At 52.1% G+C, this 18,968-nt stretch overlaps 2 protein-coding genes and 1 long non-coding RNA gene across 6 annotated transcripts in view; 2 read left to right on the forward strand and 1 right to left on the reverse strand.

The window, feature by feature from the left end:
• Positions 1-2,579, forward strand: part of ALPK1 (alpha kinase 1) — a 44,385-nt gene extending 41,806 nt beyond the window's left edge. For 3 of the 4 annotated variants that reach the window (XM_071744049.1, XM_071744048.1, XM_071744047.1), the window contains exon 15: positions 832-1,533. In XM_071744049.1, the coding sequence (XP_071600150.1) occupies positions 832-1,028 (197 nt within the window). In that variant the 3' untranslated portion in view covers positions 1,029-1,533. Of the gene's footprint in view, positions 1-831; positions 1,534-2,452 lie in introns of those variants that run through there. The other variant, XR_011725894.1, reaches the window with a different exon arrangement.
• Positions 2,580-11,976: 9,397 nt separating this feature from the next.
• Positions 11,977-13,037, reverse strand: NEUROG2 (neurogenin 2). Its single transcript, XM_071744053.1, has one exon. The coding sequence runs from the start codon at positions 12,959-12,961 to the stop codon at positions 12,275-12,277; it is 687 nt and encodes a 228-aa protein (XP_071600154.1). The 5' UTR covers positions 12,962-13,037; the 3' UTR covers positions 11,977-12,274.
• Positions 13,038-14,079: 1,042 nt separating this feature from the next.
• LOC139796223 (uncharacterized) lies at positions 14,080-16,545 on the forward strand. Its single transcript, XR_011725895.1, has 3 exons — positions 14,080-14,441; positions 14,893-15,458; positions 16,262-16,545. It is a non-coding gene; the product is annotated as an uncharacterized lncRNA (long non-coding RNA).
• The last annotated feature ends 2,423 nt before the right edge of the window (positions 16,546-18,968 follow it).

Consider the following 18,968-nt stretch of genomic DNA (forward strand, 5'->3'; position numbering starts at 1 on the left):
GTGCTAGAAAAAAATATATATGGAAGCAGAAGAGACAGTGTAGTCAGAATGGGACATAGAAATAGGAGAAATGAAGATATATCTCTTACAAGAGAGTCTCCATAGCATTTCCTCCCTTGGCTAACACTGCTTCTGCTACAGCAGCAGGAATCAGCTGGGATGCAGATTTTGTTTCCATTTCTTAGAAGTTTTTATATATAAAAGTCTTGCTTCCCGTGCTTCCTTATGTGAAACCTTACAATACCCTTCACAGTAACTCTGAGGACCAAGGAAGAGGAGGGCTTAAAGAGAAGGCAGGGAGAAATCTTAGATGTCTCAGGTTGTTCTTTTGGTAGAAATTAATTCATCATTTTTTTTAAATTCAGATCCATGGCTTCAGAGGGTTGAAAGAAAGCACAAACCTGACCACAGTGCTGGGGATTAGTTAGCTAAAATTAAAACCTCACAACTTAATTAACTCTCCATATACACTATCTTACTTTTCTTCCCCTCTGTTTTCTTTATTCTGCTGCTTACTAGGAAATACCCTGTGTGCCAGAAAATAATTGTCTGTATGTTGATGCTCTCCTTCAGCTAAGGGCAAGTTGAGGTCTTTGGTTGAGAGCCAAGGATCAAACCTTCCAGGCTCCACCTTTAGCAGGGAAGGAATCCTAAGAATATTAATTTCATTAAATACTCATTAAATACCCCTTAGGGGTAACGCTTGGGTGCAAACCAGGAATGACTGAGGTGACATTAAGAGAGGAGGGGCTGTGCCCAGCAGTGTCCTGAGCACAACAACAATCCAAAGGCTGTAAAGTTGGATACCAAGATGTATCCTTTTTTCCACAGGTTGGGTGACAGGTAATGGGAAAGGCCTCATCTACCTGACAGACCCCCAGATCCACTCTCTTAACAGCACAGATGTTTCACGCTCCAACTTTGGGAAGGAAGGGATTTATTACTTCTTCAATAACCAGCACTTGGAGTGCAATGAAATCTGTCACTGCCTGTCTCTAAGAAGACCCTCAGTGAAGCTGCCAGTGTAGGCTGGCACGAGGCAGCCACCCAAAGAATGACCCCTCAGCTGAGCAGGATTTTATCCCTCACACCTCAAGGAGCAAATTGTCTTTGTGACAACAGAGCCACCGAGTGTGAGTCGGGTCACTTGTTACCTGTACAAGTTCTGATCTTTCCATCCAGCCTGGTACTGCCAGGTTACCATCTTGGGATCCATCTGAACCTTATTTTGGTGCAGCCATCTTACAAGAAGGACCAGCAGAAGAGCAGGAAAAGAACCTCCCAAATTCAGCTAGAGCTGTACTACAAGACTGTATAAACTTCTTAATCCATTCAGAGCCAGTAAAGGCCACAGGCACCATCTGCTCTTTGGAAATGGGGTATGAGGTGGAGTGAGACAGAAGCAGAGAGTTGTGTTTCAGCCATCTGTAAAACTTTTAAAACCTTGTTTAAACGCTTCAGGGGAGAAAAAAATGGTCTTGTTTGGCTTTGCTTCCAAAATAACAAAGTTTCTTTTCAGAGGGGTGTGTGTCTATGTGCCTGTGACTACACAGCATTTAAACAGGTGGAAATAGGGTTTTAACTGTAACAACTGCTCTGCAAGGGAAAAAAAAATAGTGTTCTTGAACCAAGAGGTGCTTGATATGAATAGTTCAGGACTTCTGCATTTACCAAACCACTGGGAAGACTTTCCCAAGGGAACAGTTCTCCCTTGAGGACAGCCCATCTCTTCTGGTGCAACAGTGAGCACCACAGGTTTGGTGGCCAATCCTGCAACAAATTCCCACCAACAACCTCACTGGATGTGAGTGCAGCCACTTCTAGGAAGGGGCAGTTCTGGTGTGGGTTCCAGTGAGGCAGGCAAAGCATCCCCTTCCTTTGAGGCTCACCCAGCCTCCCTGCTTTTCCCACCCTCTCAAAATACATTTCTGGAAGCAAACCAGATGCCCGTTGATAATTTAATGATGCAGTTACACACTGCCCACACCCTGATCCCCCCCACCCCACTCCCACAGCCAGAGCTGAGATTTGTACCTACACCAGGAAGGTTTTTCTTGACAACTCCATATGCTGGGAACACGCTTCACCATCCTGCACACAAACAGCTGCAACTTCCTCCTGGAGCTCCAACATTGTAGCCGCGGTTCTGTTATTGTTTTGTGGCTGTTACCACACAACCCTCCCACAACCCCCCCTGATTTTTAACACCAGGACTGAACAGCCTGTGGCATGTGTGCTGGCCACATGCTTCAGCAGTGCCTGCCTGGGTTAGAGGCAGCTGCAGCCTTTTACTTGTTATCAAACAATGGTTTGGGGTTGTTTTGTTTTTTTTTTTTTTTTTTTTTTGGGGGGGGGGAGGGGTGTTGTTTTTTGTTGGGGTTTGTGGTTTCCTTTTTGTTGTGTTTTGTTTTTTAAACTAAAGCTTGCAATTCATTCCTGTGACCTCCTTCAGCACCTACAGCAATGCTGATGCTCACCTACCTCCAAGAGACCCAAGGGGCAGAGCTGCTCCATCACAGCAAATTTCAGCAGCACAGAGAGGACAGCAAAGCCCTCCCAACTTTGTGAATTCGAGCTGGACAGCTGAGATCTTGGGGTTTTTTTTCCCACACAGGCTGGTTAGCTGAAAGGAGTCAGACCTGCCAGCATGGTAAGACAATGTACACATACCCTGCAGGGAAAACAGCCATAAAAAAGGAGGGTTGGGAGCACTTTATGTGCTGCACCTCTTCAGTGCTGCATTAAACCAACTCGAGCATCTGGTTGAAGTGAGGAAAAAAAAAAAAAAAAAAAAAAAAATTTAAAAACTCTTAGCAATATGACCCAAATTCCCACTGTGGGGCAAAAAGCATTTTCAAATCACGTGCTGACTAGTGGATTTTGTCCTTAAGAAATAAAACCAAACAACTGTCCATTCCAGCCAGGATTTTGGAATTTGGAGAATTTTGGAGAGTTACTTGGCCAGGAGGAGTGGACTTCACCCTTGGTTTCCCCTGGGTGCTTCAAAACCTTCAGCGTGGGTTTTGGTCAGAACGAGAGGGCCTATCTTTGCATCTACAGGTTGCAGGTGATTTTCTGTGCCCCAGGGGAAGGAAAATGATCTGGTTTGCATCTTTCCTGGTGTTCCCAGCCTAACCACCAAGGCAGAAAAGCCACTTCTGGGAAGATCCAAGCAACAGTTTGTACAGATTCCCCTTCCCAGTGCCGAAAACGACACGGGGAAGCAGAGCTCCCATTTGTTGTTGCTCTCCCTCCAGCCCAAAGAAGCTGTGCTGAGACCTAGATTTTAACTTTCCAAGGCCACTTCCAGACTGTGTGTGCATGTGCACTCCCACCTGGATCCAGGATTTCTTAACTTGGGAAGTGGTAGCCACGGAAAGCTGCCACTGGTTCAAATTCTCTTCCTCTCCTCCAAAGCTCCCCCCGAAGCTCCAAGGTTGGGATTGTTGCTCTGGGGAGATTTTTTTTTTTTTTTTTTCTTTCCTGATGAGAAAGGGAATGCAGCATCAAACTTCCCCAGTTTGGGGAGAGTCCCCGACAGGGAGTTTGCTTTAACAAACCCATCTGCTTTTGTTTCTGCAGCCAGCAGAGATTTTTGAGGCTTTTGTCCCAACTTTTTTAGCAATGCTATTGTTTTGTGGGTGATGGTTTGTGCAGAGTTGTTTGGAAAGATGCCCTCTCGCTGACTTAGGACTAGGTGTAAAGAGGGAGAAGCAAGAGAAGGGAAGGGGGGGGGGGGGGAGGGAGGAAAGACAAAAAATAAATTAAATCTCTTTATTATGGTGCATAAACCTTCAGTGCCGGGGAGCTGGGCAGCTGCGCGGGGAGAAAAATGCATTCAAAAATATAATGCTAGTGTGAATAATCCTTTCCCCAACGCTGCTTGCAGACTGCTCCAGCTTTGTCAGGTGAACTTGAACGGGGCCATCAGCTTTGCCGCCGTCGTCGCAGAGTGTCTGTCACCCCCGGGGCATTCACCATCTCCTGTGAAAAGGCGGCCGAACAATCCATCATTGAGCCGGGGCAGCCCCTGCCTCCGAGGAAAAGTAAAACCGGCGTGTGACGGGACACCGGGTTTGGCAGATTAAAAAGTGATACATGGAAACTCCTCACGTGTTACCGGGGAAGATTAAGTCCCCCCGGGTCTGGCGACGCAGCCAATGAAGGAGGGAGGTGGCAGCAGAGGAAGGGGAGCGCTGGCTTTAACCAAGTGACAATCCCCGTGCTCCTCGGGATGAAGGGAGCGCCCGGCTGGCCGGAGGAAACAAAGCTAGTTAGCAAGATCCCAGGGAATTAATCAGCAGCGGAGATGCTGTGTTAAAGCCTCTCTGCCGAGCCTTTCCTTTCTCTATAGAGACAATTAAGAGCAAAACAAAACTTCCCGGACAATCTCCGCAGAACAAAAAGGGTCCCTAACGCTCTCCCGGCAGCCGGCCCCGCGGGGTCTGCCCTGGCACCGCCTGCAGTTTGGGGACCCCTGGAAGGCGAGGCCTCTGGCTCAAAGAGAGGAAAAAAAAAATATTTAGAGACACAGCGAGGAAAATGTAATATTTTGACCCTTATTTTGGCAGTTAGCAGCTGACCTAGCAGGAGGTGTCCCTGCTGACACAGGGGGCTTGGAACTTGTTGGTCTGTAGGGTGTCTTCCAATCCAAAATATTCCATGGTTTCCTTTGTTGGGCTGTGGTCTACGTTTGACCACCTCAGCCCAAGTTGTGGCTACTCACAATCAGAAGTGGGTATCAGGTATCAGCTTGCCCCCTGAAACCAGAATCCATCCTGTGTAACCCCAGAGCTTCTCCTGGCCTCACTCTCCACAGGCTGGGACACAAACTCAGAGGTCTCAGCCCTCCAAGCACTCTGGCAGCATCCAGGGCTTGGATACTGGAACTCCTGGATTCCTGTGCTCTATAATCTCGTTGCCTGAAGAATTTCAACACCTGTGTGGCCTGAAACACTCAGAACTTAAATTATTGCTTCATATTTGTGGTATAAATAGGAGATTGTCAGGGGAAATAAATATCTGACTTAGGCTGATGATGGAGTGCTGAAAGTTCTGTCTTAGGGGTACTGAACCAAAAAATGGATGTTCTACTCTTTCCTCTGGTTTCAGAAGAAAGTAACTTAAGAATAATTTTGTCCCTTTTTTTTTTCTTTTTTTCAGAAAGTCGGTGGCCTGTGTTAAATAAGTTGCTACCAAGAGTGCTTTTTGGGCTTGATGAATTACAGCACAATCCAAAATCCAACCTAAGAGCTCAGGATGACCATGAAGTGCCAGTCACCCCGTGGGCTCTACAAAATGAGAGAAATACTGTCATTAACTGCAGGGACAGAAAGTCTGAAGGAGCATTTCCTCTTCTTGACTAAAGCAGCTAACTCAAGGCCTTGAGTTTACACCTGGTTGAAGAACTGTAGTAAGCCAGGCACCAAACTGTCCTGCTCTTGACAAGGTAAGGTCACTCCTTCTTGTCCTTCAGGGGAGATATTGGGTTAAAGAGGGTTTTTTCTCTTTCTGGAGGCATCCAGGTGAAAGGCAAAGGACTGCTGCATGTGTAAAAGTCAGAAACTTTTCAAGAGGGAATAAGGCAGGATGATTTTCCCACTCTTTTGCCAATAACCATAGTATCACAGAATCATCATGGTTGAAAAGGGCCTTCAAGGTCCAGCTGTCAGTCCTACACCACCTTAACCACTGAACCATCTCCTCAAGTGCCACATCCACCTATTTTTTGAACACCTCCAGGGATGGTGCCTCCTGGGCAGCCTCTTCCAATGCTTCACCACTCTGCCAGTGGAGAATTTGTTCCTCATGCACAATCTGCATCTCAACGAAGCACTTTGGGGAACTTCCCTTCCAAAAGACACCGAGCCAAACTTCTTTCCCTCTGTCCCTCCCCCTCCAAGCATCCTGGGCCATCCGGGGTGACCCCTCCAGCTGTGAGGCAGCCCCTGCACTCCAGGCTCCACATCCCCCCTGCCCTGAGCCCCCCCAGCAGCTCCCCCACAGCCCAGCTGCTGCATTTCAGCATCCTCCCTGTCCCAGAAAAAGTTGTGAGGGGAAAGCTTGAGGGGAAGCAGCCCTGGCCAGGCAGCCCTTGCCCTGCCACATCTTCTGGTTGCCAGAACCTTCTCCTCCTCGGCCACCTCCTTCCCTCCCCGTGGATCCTCTGGGATGGCTCTCCCACCCCACGGGTGTCATGGGGGGGTGGGGAAAGCTGAGTACAGGTGGTGCCCCGTGCTGTGCTCCCTCAGAACAACCAGAACGAGGACGATGGCAGCAAAATACCGAGTGACAACTTCTGCTGTCACCTGCTGCCTCGGTGAGGTGTCCCTGTGTCCCCGCACCCAGGGCAGCCTCGGGAGGGAGGGAGGGACAACCCGGTGGCATCAGCCCGCTGCTTTCTCCCGGGAATAGCTCACACCATCCCTCCCTCCCTCCTCTTTCGTTTTTTGTTCCCTTCGGATGAAATCACGGCCCAGGGCCCTCCGCAGGGCAGGAGCAGATGGGGCTGGCGGCCACCCCCGGGTCCCTCTGCCCCCCCGGGGTACCGGTGCAGGGGAACCCCCCTGGCAGCGGGGGCTTTTCCTTCCAGTGCAGCACAACCCGGGGCTGCTGTCCGTCCCCTCCGAGCGGGCCATCACGTTAATAGAGGTTGATTTGCAAACGGCGTCGGCCCCCCCAGCTTCCCCCCCTCCCTCTTTCAGTCCTTCCCCCCCCCCCTTTGCCTGACTCCCGCTTCTCTGCTCAATGGCACAGATGCTGCTTTGTGCTGCCCAGGACCGAGCAGCTATTAGCAGCAAATCCAGCGAGGGAAATTAATGAAGGCGACTACTAATAAAAGACAGCTCAGGACAGCCCTACCAACTTGCTCCGAGCCGTAATTAACTTTTTCTTTTTTTTTTTTTTTTTTCTCCCTTTTTTTTTTTTTTTTTTTTAAAAAAAAAAAACCATGAAGGTAAATATGCCATCAGCTTTGGTCCAGTCTCTCTTCTTTTTAATAAAAGGAGGGGGAGGGAAAGCCCTGGCCATACTCCCTCCCTGCACACTGCACAGCCCCCCTCTCTCATTAATCCAAAGCAGGTTTTTAATTATTTTTTTTTCCCCCTCCAATCCATTTTTAAAGGCTTTATCTCCCATCTCTCAATTGCTGTCGAAGCAGAAGCCTTAATTTGGCACCAGAAGTCACAGGGATGATGAGAAGCTTGACAGAAGTTTGCTGGACCTGTGCAGACATTTCCAGCATCAGCAGCTGGAGGCAGGAGTGTATCCTGGAGTCGAAGAGATCCATGAGGAAAAGAGCCTGGCTTTGGCTTTAAGACACAAAATTTGCCCCCCCTAGGAAGATAGGGACCTAGACCAGGTTTAAAGACAAAAATAAATACATAAAAAAATAAATTCCCAGCAGGATTTCTGCTGGTGCCATCAGGCTGCAGCACTGCAGTTGCTCTCTGAAAAATGGGGTGCTTAAGATTTAATCACTTTTTGCCCATGAGAATCAGGGCTGTGGGGGTCAAATCCACCCCTAAAAAAAAAAAAATATCAGGAAGCCTTTGGAGGATTTGGAGTGTCCAGTCCCCCTCAAGAGATGAAAGAAAAAAAAAAAAAAAAAGGAAAAAAAGGAAAAAAAAAATGCCCCACTGGCTTTAGTTTCATGCCAGCATTAGCCTTGCTCCTGGCTCACTTTTCTCCCTTCACACTGAGTTTATCTGGTTACTACAGCTGAGGGAAAGAGGAGGCCTCTTGACACCCCCAGTGGGTCCCTCATCCTGTGGCACCAACCCAGGGGGACACACAGAAGGTGACAGGGGCTTTGCTGCTGCCAGGCAGGGCAGCACCCCGGGTTCCACCACAAAACTGGGTGTCCCAGCACTCCCATCATCCAGGAGGCACCCTGGAGCTTCCTCTGCTCCTTTCCCCCAGTGCCATGGGGATGAGCTCTTCAGAAAGCTCCTGACCTCCCCAGGACTTCTCCCCACCCCCCCGGGCAGAGCAAGTGGCAATTTGTGGGGTCCTGCAGGGGCTGAAAGCAAACCAGAGAGTGGAAGGGTGGAGGAGAGAGACTGGGGGAGCTCAGAGGTGGTGGGTGATGGACTTTCCCCCAGCAGCTGCCCTCAAATACTTCTTAAACGTCGTAAAAACGAAACGGTGATTTTTAATTATTATTTTTTTTAATATTATCTTTAAAACTCTTGGTTACTTTTATGTTAAATTTATGTTATGTTTATTTTATGTTAAATAATTTCAGGGAGAAGAGACAACGAGATTCCCAGCTGAGGAGGAGGAATTTGAGGACTGTCCCCCCCCTGTGGAAAAGCCAGCAAGGGAAGCCCAAGGGACCATCTCCAGCCTGGAATTGTGGAAGGCAAAACTTCCCTTCTCTGCCTGTCCAAACCAGAAGGTACAGCACAAAACTCCTGCCTTTCACCTGCAGAGAAACACAGACCCTCCCCTGCACACCTTGCACTGACACTTCGGGGTGGGCTCTCCTTCTCTAAGTTGTAGAGATCTGATTTCCTGTGGAAATACAACACGATGTAACTGTTTAGTACCCCAGGTGATTGGCCCTTTCAATTAAAGCCACATTATGCCAGAACTAATGCCTCCAGCCTTAAAAAAACCCAGACAGTGGGGACTTAATGACTTAATGTCCCTTACCTGTCACTAACAGAGCCATTAGGGCACCACAGGAAGCCCCCTCATCTCCTTGTTTCTCAACCTCTGACATTACTTTTCCACCAAAGATCACCGGGACAACAAAATCCTTTGATCAGTAAATCAAACCCTGAAAACGGGGGGGGCTTTTAAGAAATTTGGAGTGTTTTCTTTTTTTTTAATTTTTTTTTTTTTTTAATCTAAACCCTTTCCCATCGAGCCAAACCGTTCTCAGCCTGACCTAGCGTGCTGCCTAAGTTGGATTTTATGCTCCTCCAAGGTCTTCTACCTTGGTTTGGGATCCCGTTGAGCACCCGGGGGCTGTGACAGTGGAACCTTGGGAGATTTATGTCCCACATGAAAGCTGCAGAGCACGAGCCCTACTTTGGCTTCTTGTTGCTATTCTTATGCCGAGGGGGGTTGTAAAACCCCCCCACCAGGGTCCACAGAGCTGCCCCTCCAGCTCTGACAGCGTGGAGAAGCTTTTATGCCCCAGATACAATGCCCAGAAGGATCATAAACACGTTTTTTTTGATAGGCAGGTGCTGCCATGGAAACCAACCCCCCCCTCCTTGGCTTTCCACTTGGTGCCAAGAGGTGCAGCTCCACCCTGCCCCCTCCCACCCGTGCCCGGCTTCACGGGCACTGCTTCTGCACCTGATGTCCCCCGTGCTTTGGGGAGCCACGGTGCCACCTCCCCAGATCAGTCTGCTGAGAGGAAAGTGGGAAAAAAAAGGGGGGAAGAGGGGAATAAACTCCTCCAAGTGAAGCAGGAAACAAAATCAAAATTGGGAAGTGTGGGAAACGGTGAGGTGACAACTCCATCCTCTCAGGCTCATTCTCCAGCCCTGCCGGGGCTCAGTGGGGGGGTTGATTTCCCTGTCTCCCACCCCAAATCCCGCAGAACCCCCTCTCCCAACCTCATCCTTCACCCCAATGCTCCGGGTTGCTTTTTCCCACGGGTGTTCCCATCCAGCGGGGCTGGGAATGCTCTTAAGGTGGGATGGAAGGGAAATACCTCCAGGGTGACAGCCCCGGCAAGAAGCAGCGGCCCTTCCTGAGGGCCGATGGAAGGAGCTGAGCCAGCCGGGACGTCCCTCCAGCTCCTGCTTTTTTCCCCTCTGAGAGCAGGGAAATGGGTCTCCCTTATCCCGGATTTTTGAAGAGCTGAGGGCACCCACTCCAGCGCTTAAGAGACACGGGGGAAGGACAATGAGACCCAACCAGAAAAGACAGCGAAGAGCAAGGAGCAAGGCACTACCCTTTTTTTTTTTTTTTCTTTATTTTTTTTTCTCCTTGGCATTCCTGGAGTTTAATCATTAAAAAGGGGTCGTTAAAAGAGAGCGAGAGTGAAAACCCCACTCCCGACGCAGCCAGCGGGCTGAAAGGGTCCCTCTTGTTTTGTTCCTCCTGGCCCCGTGGCAGATTTTGGGCTGGGGACACACACACACACGCACACACAGAGCTTCATCTTGCTGCCCACATCAAAGCAGTGATTATGCAAATGCACCCACTTTTTTTTCTTTTTTTATTTTTTTTCTTTTTTTAAGGAATTATTTATCACACAATAACCCCCCTGCCAGGGGGGGAAACAATAGATCAAGCTCAGATAGCGCTGCTCGCCCGAGGCTGCGGGGCTGGGGGGGGTTGTGTGTGTGTGAACCCCCGCACGTTTTATTGGCCTAACCTAATTTCACTAATTCTCTTTTCACACGTTTTGTTGGGGTTTTTTTTTTTATTTTTTGCCCCTCTTTCCCCCCCTCACCTCCCTCCCTCCCTTCCATTCGGGAACATGGCTCCAAGGCCCGGGTTTCACGCTCCCTGGATCCCGGGGGGCACTGGGAGGGATTCATGTGCCGCGCGGGTTATTTAATTAAATACATTCAAGCGCCCCCTCTGCTGGGTTTTAATGATTTCCAGGTGTTTGGACCCAGAAGTCACAAAGTGCTGCGGGGGGGGGTGAGGACTGAAGGGCCTCGGTGGCCTCCAAAGTCCCCTCTCCCTGGTGACATCCCCGCTGGGACCTGCGTGGTGACAGGAGAGCCGAGGGCTGCTCCAAACCCCTTGGATTCGCCTGGGGTTTGGGTTTCATCCATCCCTCAGAGATGGAGAAAGGAAATTCTTCATTCTTAAAACCCGTGTATTTTATTTTTTTTTTTTAATCTTCTCAGGGACGTTTCACTCCTGCAGCCTTTGCTGGCAAAACCAGGAGGAAGTGGGAGAAGTTGTTTGTCCACCTGCCACACGTTGGCTGCTCAGCATCTTCTGTACCAGGGAGAAAATGTAAATTATCAGAAAATTTCCTCCAATTTTACTTTATTTATATATCTATATGTATGTACACACACTGTGCTTAATGCCCTTTTCCTTCACGACCATATCAGCCTCCTGAGGAACCCAGGAGTAGAAATGAGGCTGGAAAACTGAGAGATTTGGATCCATTTCTCCTCAAACAGCTTTTCCACCTGCCCCAGCCCAGCCCACTCCGGAGCTGACACCCTCAAGACTTTCTGGTCTTGATTTTATTCTCTGGGGGGAAAAAAGGGTTTTTTTTGTAAGAAGGAAACCTTTGGGATGGAAACATCCACCCCAGGTAGGGCAGCAGGAGCTGCTGCTTTGTCACCAAGGCCCCACGAGTGCAGGCAGCTCCCACCAGACCCTTGGTGTCACCAGTGGTGAGGTGACACCAGTGTCCCCTCCCCACCTCCTCATTCCCAGCAGCTGGCAGGTGAAGCAGAAAAAGCAGCAACCCCCAAGTTACCAAAATTAGAGATTTTTATTTATATTTTTTTTTTTTTTTATCACGAGAACAATCCCTCTGCTCTTCAGCTGTAAATACATACTAGAATAAACTCTGTAAATTATACAAAAAAAATACATCTTCTCCATGAAATCTGTCTTTATAATAAATAAACGTGAACACGTGTGTGGCTGATCGCTGTAATGTCCCGTGTCTGTTGAGGTTTTCAGTCTGTTGATTTATTTTTAATCTCCTGAAAGAAGGGGGGAGTTCCCCGTCCCCTAAAGGTCGAAATAAATAATGCATGAGGAGGTGCCCCCTCCCCATTTCCACACCCCCCCCTCCCCTTTATTCCCCCCTTCCCTCGACATTTTTTTTTTTTTTTTCTTTTGATAGAGAGTTCAGCCTAAATTTCCACGCTTGCATTCAGCCCTCACAAAGCCTACAAATTATACAATGACTTCTAACCTGGACCCCTAACGAAACAATTTACTGTGGTGGGTTGGTTTGTATTTTTTTTTTTTTTCCCTTTCCCCCCCCCCCTCCCTCCCTCCCTAAACCTCCCCCCGCCTCCCCTCCCCAGGTCTCTAAATCATAAGGGACAGATGGCAAAAAGGGGAGCGGGGCAGGAGAAGGGGGTGGGTGGGGGACAGACACACAAAAGCCTTGGTGACAGATCTGGGAAACCGGACAAAGTGCACATCGGGGAGAGAAAGAGAAGGTTTGGTTCGGCAGGTGACATTCCCACAGCCCGCCCTGGGAATGGGGCAGATGCCACACACACCCCACACCCCTCCACCTCCTGCTCCTCCTTGTCGTCGTCCCCAGCCTGGATGGGGGGAGCCCCGGGACCCCCGAACCGGTGGGGAGGGAGGGTGGGGGCTAAAGGCAGCGGCGGGGCTGGGGGGGCGGCGGGACGAACCGTCCCGGCCAGTGCTCGGGTTCCGAGCCGGACCCGGCGGGGCTGGCGGGGGATAAAGTGCAGGCGTAGGGGGAGGCGGAGGGCGCGGGGCTGGCGGAGCCGCCGCTCCAGGAGGAGGCGGGTGAGGGGCTGCCCTCAGCGGGGACCCCTCCGGGGATCCCCCCGGACACCGCTTCAGGCCCGAGCCTCCCCGCCCCGGCCAGCCGCAGGGTTTCGGTGAGAGCCCAAATGTAATTATGGGCGAAGCGCAGGGTCTCGATCTTGGTGAGCTTGGCGTCCTCGGGGAAGGTGGGCAGCACGTCGCGGAGGGCGTCCAGCGCCGCGTTCAGGTTGTGCATGCGGTTCCGCTCCCGGTTGTTGGCTTTCAGCCGTCGGCTCCGCTTGATCCTTTGGGCCGTCTCCGCCGTTCGAGGGATCCCGCGGCACCGGCCCGGCCGCCGCTTCCCCTCCGCCCGCCTCAACGCTCGCTCGTCCGACGCCTCCACGGGACGCACCGGCGGGGCAGCCCGCAGCTCCTCCTCCTCTTCTTCCTCCTCCTCCTCCTCGGCGCTGGACGGCAGAGAGGGCGAGGGGGCGGGCGAGACCAGGCCCAGCAGCAGCAGCTCCTCCTCGGCCGGTGGCACAAGGGCCTCCGCCTTCACCAGCATCCTCCGGGACGGCGGCACCGGCACCGGCGGGACGGGACGGGACGGGACGGCGAGAGCCGCGCTCTCTTGGCTTTACGACAAGGTGAGACGGGGGTTCAACGGGAGCGAAGGGATGGGTGAGGGGGGGCTGGGAGGGGGGGGGGTTACGGCGGGGGAAGGGGGGGAGGGGGGTGTCGGCGCTGGCACGCGCCCCGGGGCGGCGGCAGGGGCGGCGGAGCGGCCCCGGGCCCGTCGGCTGCGTGTCTGGCACACGACCCTCCTTAACACCCCTTATATACCCCGCGGGGAACAATCAAACCTGCCCCCCCCACGCCCCCCAGACACCCCCCGCTCCCCCCCCCTCCCTTTATCCCCCACCCCCCTTTTCCCGCCTCCCGCTTCACTTTCCAGACCCGATCCCCCCCCCCCTCCCCATCCCCATCTCCCCCCTCCCCACCCCGGGGGCCGGGGCCGCCCCATTGGTGCCTCGCGCTCGGCTGGAGCGTGCCGCTAATTTATTAATGAATGACGGGGTGTGTGTGTGCCAGGCGCCGCTGGCCAATCAGCGCGCCCCGCGCGCCACGCGCGCTCGAGCCGGCTCCCTTTCAGCCGCTCATTAAGAAGCGGCGGCCGCAGCTCCGGGAAAGGCGGGGGGGGGGGGGGGGAGAGAAGGGGGGGAGCGGGCGTCCCTTTCGCTGTCCCCATATCCCCAGAGAGGGGGTTTCGCTTTTTGGGGAGGGGGTGTTAAGGGGAATGAGGTGTTGTGTCGGCAGCAGGGGGCTGCGGCCTCCCGGGGAGGGAGGTGGGGCGGGTGAGGGATCGGTGCCTGGCAGAGCGTCGGTAAAGATAGAGCGTTAATGAGGAACTTGGGGGGAAAAGCCGCGGAAAAGGGTTTGTGGCCGCAAGAATCACTGAATGGTTTGCGTTGGAAGGGACCTTAAAGCTCATCCAGTCCCAACCCCCTGCATGGGCAGGGACACCTCCCACCAGCCCAGGTTGCTCCAAGCCCCATCCAACCTGGACTTGGACACGGGCAGGGAGAGGCGATTTCGGGCTACCCGGGCTGCATCTGCCAGCCCCTGTCCTGGCGTTTTTCCTCCTCTTTTCGGGAGTTTTTGCAAAGAGGGGAAGCCCCTCGCCTGCCGGCACCTGCACTTGGACCCTCCCGGTGCTCTCAGCGCCGTCAAACACGGCTCTGGGTCACACCACGGGCTCCGGGAGACTTTAAAAAAGAAACAACCACAACTTGTCAATCGGCCAGGAAAGCTTTTCCTCCCCCTCGCTTCCCTGCCAGACCACCCTCTGGGGCAGAAAGCGCCCGTGAATGGCCAGGCCTGGCGACATGCCCCCGGGGTCAGCGGGCTGGCTCTGCCTGACGGACCCACACGGCGAAGGAGTGACGGTGACGAACCGAGTGACGGTGACGAACCGAACACCGGAGCGCTGCGTCCTCCCCCCGTGTCACCGAGGCGCTTCGGAGCAGACTTTGATTTGCTGAACGGTGGGAAAAGGCTAAAAATAGATGAGCTAAACCCAGCGCTGGGTGTAATGGGAGTAATGGGAGTGTTGGCTCTGGCAGCCGCAGCTCCCCTCTCCGCTGTCCCTCCGAGAGCGGTGACTTCCCACACGCTGGGGTTTAACCGATCCATTTGAAAACCTTCAAGAGGTCTCAACACTCCCTTCGCCTGCTTCTGAAAAACGGGAAATCCCCTCGGCATCCCCAGGGAGGGACACAAAGGGACCTTGGTTGTTTTTTTTTGTTTTTTCAGCACCTTAAAGACCGGCGCGGAGCCACCTGCGGCTGTGCCTCCCGTGTCCCACTGCCCCCACCCCGTTAGCCGGGTTTCTGTCCCCCCATCGCCGATGTGAAAGCCGCGGAGAGGGGAGGGGGACACAGGGAAAGAGTCCGTGGTGGTTGTAGGGTGAGCAAACCTTTTTTTTTTTTTTTCCAGCCCCGGGGCGTGAAACCCCCCAAGGTTCAGCCCGATTCCTGCCACCGCCACCCCTGGTGCCGCGGTTCTGAGCGCACGGTGACAGGGGACGTGTCGGTCACCGAACCCTCGCAGCCCTTGCTGGGTCGGCGGGTCCGAGAGGCGCTTGTGTGGTCGGGCCGGGAGCAGAGAGGGCAGAGCTGCTGCGAGGGGAGAGGGGGAGGCGAGGGAGAGCTGCCCAGCGCCTGAACTGTCCTCCAAGGGTCAAACTGTTCAACTCCAGCCCCTTTAGCCGAGCTCAATCCTACTTTAAGGGAACAAAAGCCCAAAGTAGGCGACGATCAAGAAATGGGAGCACAATGATTTAAGCTTATCACACAGCCCAGAAATAAAGGGCGCTGAGCTTGTGCGCGGGAGAGGGGGAGACCCTCAGAAGGGCTTTGTTTGCTGTAAGAAGATTGAACTCTGAGGCGACCCGATAGCCCTAAAAGTTTAGGGTCTGTGTTGCTGAGAGACCTTTGGATACAGCCCGTCCACACTTCGACCTCACAAGTTGTGAGCCAGCATTAATGGCTCCCCTGCCCCAGGTGAACGGGGGGTGCGACAGTCCCTGGAGAAAGGAGGGGGGGGGGAACACACAAAGCTGCGGGGACAGGATGGCCGGAGCCCTCCCAGCTCTGCCTCCCTCACAGCCCCGAGGTCCCCCCTGGGTGTCCTGAGGGTTTAGGGGAGCAGGGTCCCCCTGCACCCCAGCTCCTTGGATGCACAGTCCTATGGCAGCACCTGCAACCCCCAGCAGTGGGATGGTTCTGCTTTGAAACTGGGGGTCAAAACATGTCACACACCCCCCCACACACCCCCCCATCAGGGTGCTCTGCAGAGGGGAGAAATTGGAGGCCACTGGGGTCTTCCCTGTGCCAGTTCCTTCCTGACCCATGCATGCTGGAACAAAAAGTGCTGCTGGGAGGGAGGGGATGGGGACCAGCACCCCGAATCTCCACCTGCACTAGTAAATTCAGGGTTCATTTGGGGATCAAGGCGAGGAGGGGTTCCCCCCCCACCCCTCAAAGCACTGCCTCAGCATCCTTCCCTGGGCTCCCCCCCCCCGGGGTGGATGAGCCCCTCATTGGGGGCTGATTGTTCCCAGCAGATTTGCATGGCAGGTGCAGGCCTGTGGAGCGATTTTACCATCCTGAGCACCCCTCCCCACTTCACCCACTCCCCCCCTAGAAGAGGGTTTGCCTCGCTCCCCTCCCCTTGTGAAAAAAAAAAAAAAAAAAAAAAAAAAAAAAGGCCGGCGGTGCCTTCCTTTCCCATGAAGAAGAAGCTTGAGGATGGCGTGAACACGCTTCAGTTTTCCCTTATTCTTTTTTTTTTTTTTTTTCTATAGACGTGGGGAAAAAGAACAGCCCGATTGTGTGTGAAAAAACCCCGGTGCCTGCAAAAAGGGACATTGGGAGCCCAGGCGAAGGTGCGGCAGGGAGAGCACTAATCGCTGAACCAGGAGACAAATACGATTACCAGCTCCGAGCCTTGAGTCAGAAAGTCTCATAGACTTTAAGATGTTAATCCCCGACATAATCCTTCCTTTGGCGTGTAGGAATAGTGCAGCCACAAGAGTTGTTTTGTTATTTATATTGGCGTTTAATAAAACTCAGCCAGCGGTGAATGGGCTGCCCACTCTCCAATGGTAATTAATTCCCTATTTCAGTGACCCAATTGTGCTGGGATAGAGCAGTGGGACAGTCCCACTGCCCCAACCCGCCTTTGTGCAGCTACACGGCTCTCGTGCTTCAACAGCTATGGAAACTCATTCTTTTGATGTCATTCAATGAGTTTTCCTTGGGCATCTTCTAAACTTCAAGGACCCTTTTCTTTCTCGCACGCCTGAAAAGCAGGACTAGGCTTGACCACCTCTGTAGAATTTAATGATTTGGTGAAAGGGCCTTTTTTTTTTTCTTCTTTTTCTTTTTTTTTTTTTTTTTTTTTGGTGGGGGGGGTGTGGGTTGTGTAAGGAAAGAGAAAGAAAATTTGGCAGGCTGCTATCAAACAGGGGGCTACCCAAACGCCAGCGCCCCGAGCTCATTCAGCTCCTAATTTATACAGGTCTTAAAAGCCACTTTTCCTTACTCAAAAAAATACCTTGGGGTTTCTGTCAGCCGAGGTGTTTCTAGAGGGATTTGCAAGTGAGCAGAGATCTCTGCTCCACAAATGCAGTTGGGATGAGTACTTGCAGTCGTGCAGTTCCACAAATGCAATGCTGGGAGGAGTATGACCAAAAAGAACCATGTTTAGAAGAAGAATTTCCAATGGGAAAGAAGACACAAGATGCCTGGAATGGGTTGTGGTGTTTCTTTTTTTTTTTTTTTTTAAAAAAAAAAGGGTCCAGGGCTTTATCTTTTGGCTTTTTCTAGGGCAGAGTGGTAGAGGTGAAGTGGCTGCAAGAAGAGTGTGAAATGAACATGTGAAGAACATGCAGGAACCTTGCAAAGTCGCCTGGGCCCAGGCAGCCTCTTCTATGTCTTTATACACACTTCCAATAAAAAAAAAAAAAAAAAAAAGGGAAAAAAGAAGAAAAGAAAAAAAAAAAAAAGAAGAAAAAAAACCCCTTCGCAAGTCACAAACAATTCAGGATTCAACTAAGAAAACACAGAGTGAACCATATGGCCGGGGTGGCTCGAGTTGGCTGCATTTTCCCCCAGACAAAGAAGGGATTGAGAGTTGAAGGAAAGGAGAAAAAAACCCAACTTTCCGGCTGATGAAGCTGTTGTCTGGAGGCAATGATCCCAAATCTCAAGGCTTTATTCCAGGCTCCGACTGAGACGTGATATGTCATATGATTAGCATCTTTCATATTTACAAGAGTAGTAGGGGCTGCCAGTCTTTAGAGAAAGGGGAGAGAAAGAAGGGGCATATGCTGGAATGGATTTAGCATTTGAAAGAGAGAAAAGAGAGCGGATAAATACACTTAAACGAGGATTTAGTTTTACTCCCGTCGAGTTCTAATGGCTTGTTGATTGAGATTTTAGGGAGCTGTAACAGAGGTGTCAGCAGTAATTTAAAGGCGCTATTCAACCCTCCGCTGCTCCTTCTTTCGCCCCGCTTCGCTCCGGCGCCCGCTTTCTGCCCACTGGCCCGGGGTCCCTCCTGGGCTCGGGGTCCCCGCCTGGCCCGGGGGTCCCCTCCCGGTGCCGGGGTGGGCTGGGCCGGGTTGGACCGGGCTGGTGGCGCTCCCTGGTGGCGGCGGGGGGGAACCGTCCGGTCCCGGGTCAGGGGCACCCGGTGAGAAAGTGACAGAGCTCGCTGGGTATTTGTCACCTCGGCAGGGACACCTCCCACCAGCCCCATCCAACCTGGACTTGGACACTGCCAGGGATGGGGCAGCCACAGCTTCCTTGGGCACCCTCACACCCAAGAATTTCCTCCCAATGTCTATCATCATAAATCTCCTCTTTTTTCCTCTTAAAAGTGCCTCCCTTCCCTTCTACCCATCACTCCACACCCTTATCAAAGTCCCTCCTCAGCTTTCCTGTAGCCCTTTCAGGTACTGGAAGGTGCTCTAAGGTCTCCCTGGGGTGTTCTTCAGGCTGAACAACCCCAACTCCCTCATCCCTGCTCCTGAGGAAACATGTTCCACCCCCTGATCATTTTTGTGGCCTCTCCTGAACCCCCTTGAGCAGGTCCAAGGACCCCAGAACCAGGCCAAGCACTGCAGGGGAAGTCTCACAGGGAGTAAGGGGCAGAATCCCCTCTCTGGACCTGCTGGTGATGCAGCCCAGGACACTGTGAGGTTTTTTTGTTTTTTTTTTATGCTACACCTACTAACTAAAATCAGAGCACAAAGGCTGTTTCTCAACAGCAGCCTCTGCCAAAGCACTGGGGAAACAGTGTGAAAAAGCCATCCTGGACTTCTATGAAGATTTCAGGCAGATGTTAAACTATGTTTTGCCTTTGGTGCCAAAGAAAGTGATGGCTCAGGGTTTTTACACCTCTTTACACCCTATGTCAATCATAGGCATGAAACATCTACCATCCAGGATCAAACCAGAACCTTGCTAAAATCCTTTGCTTCAACCAAGAGCCACCAAGACACTGTT

Source organism: Heliangelus exortis, chromosome 4, assembly GCF_036169615.1.
Source record: "Heliangelus exortis chromosome 4, bHelExo1.hap1, whole genome shotgun sequence".
Lineage (NCBI taxonomy): Eukaryota > Metazoa > Chordata > Aves > Apodiformes > Trochilidae > Heliangelus > Heliangelus exortis.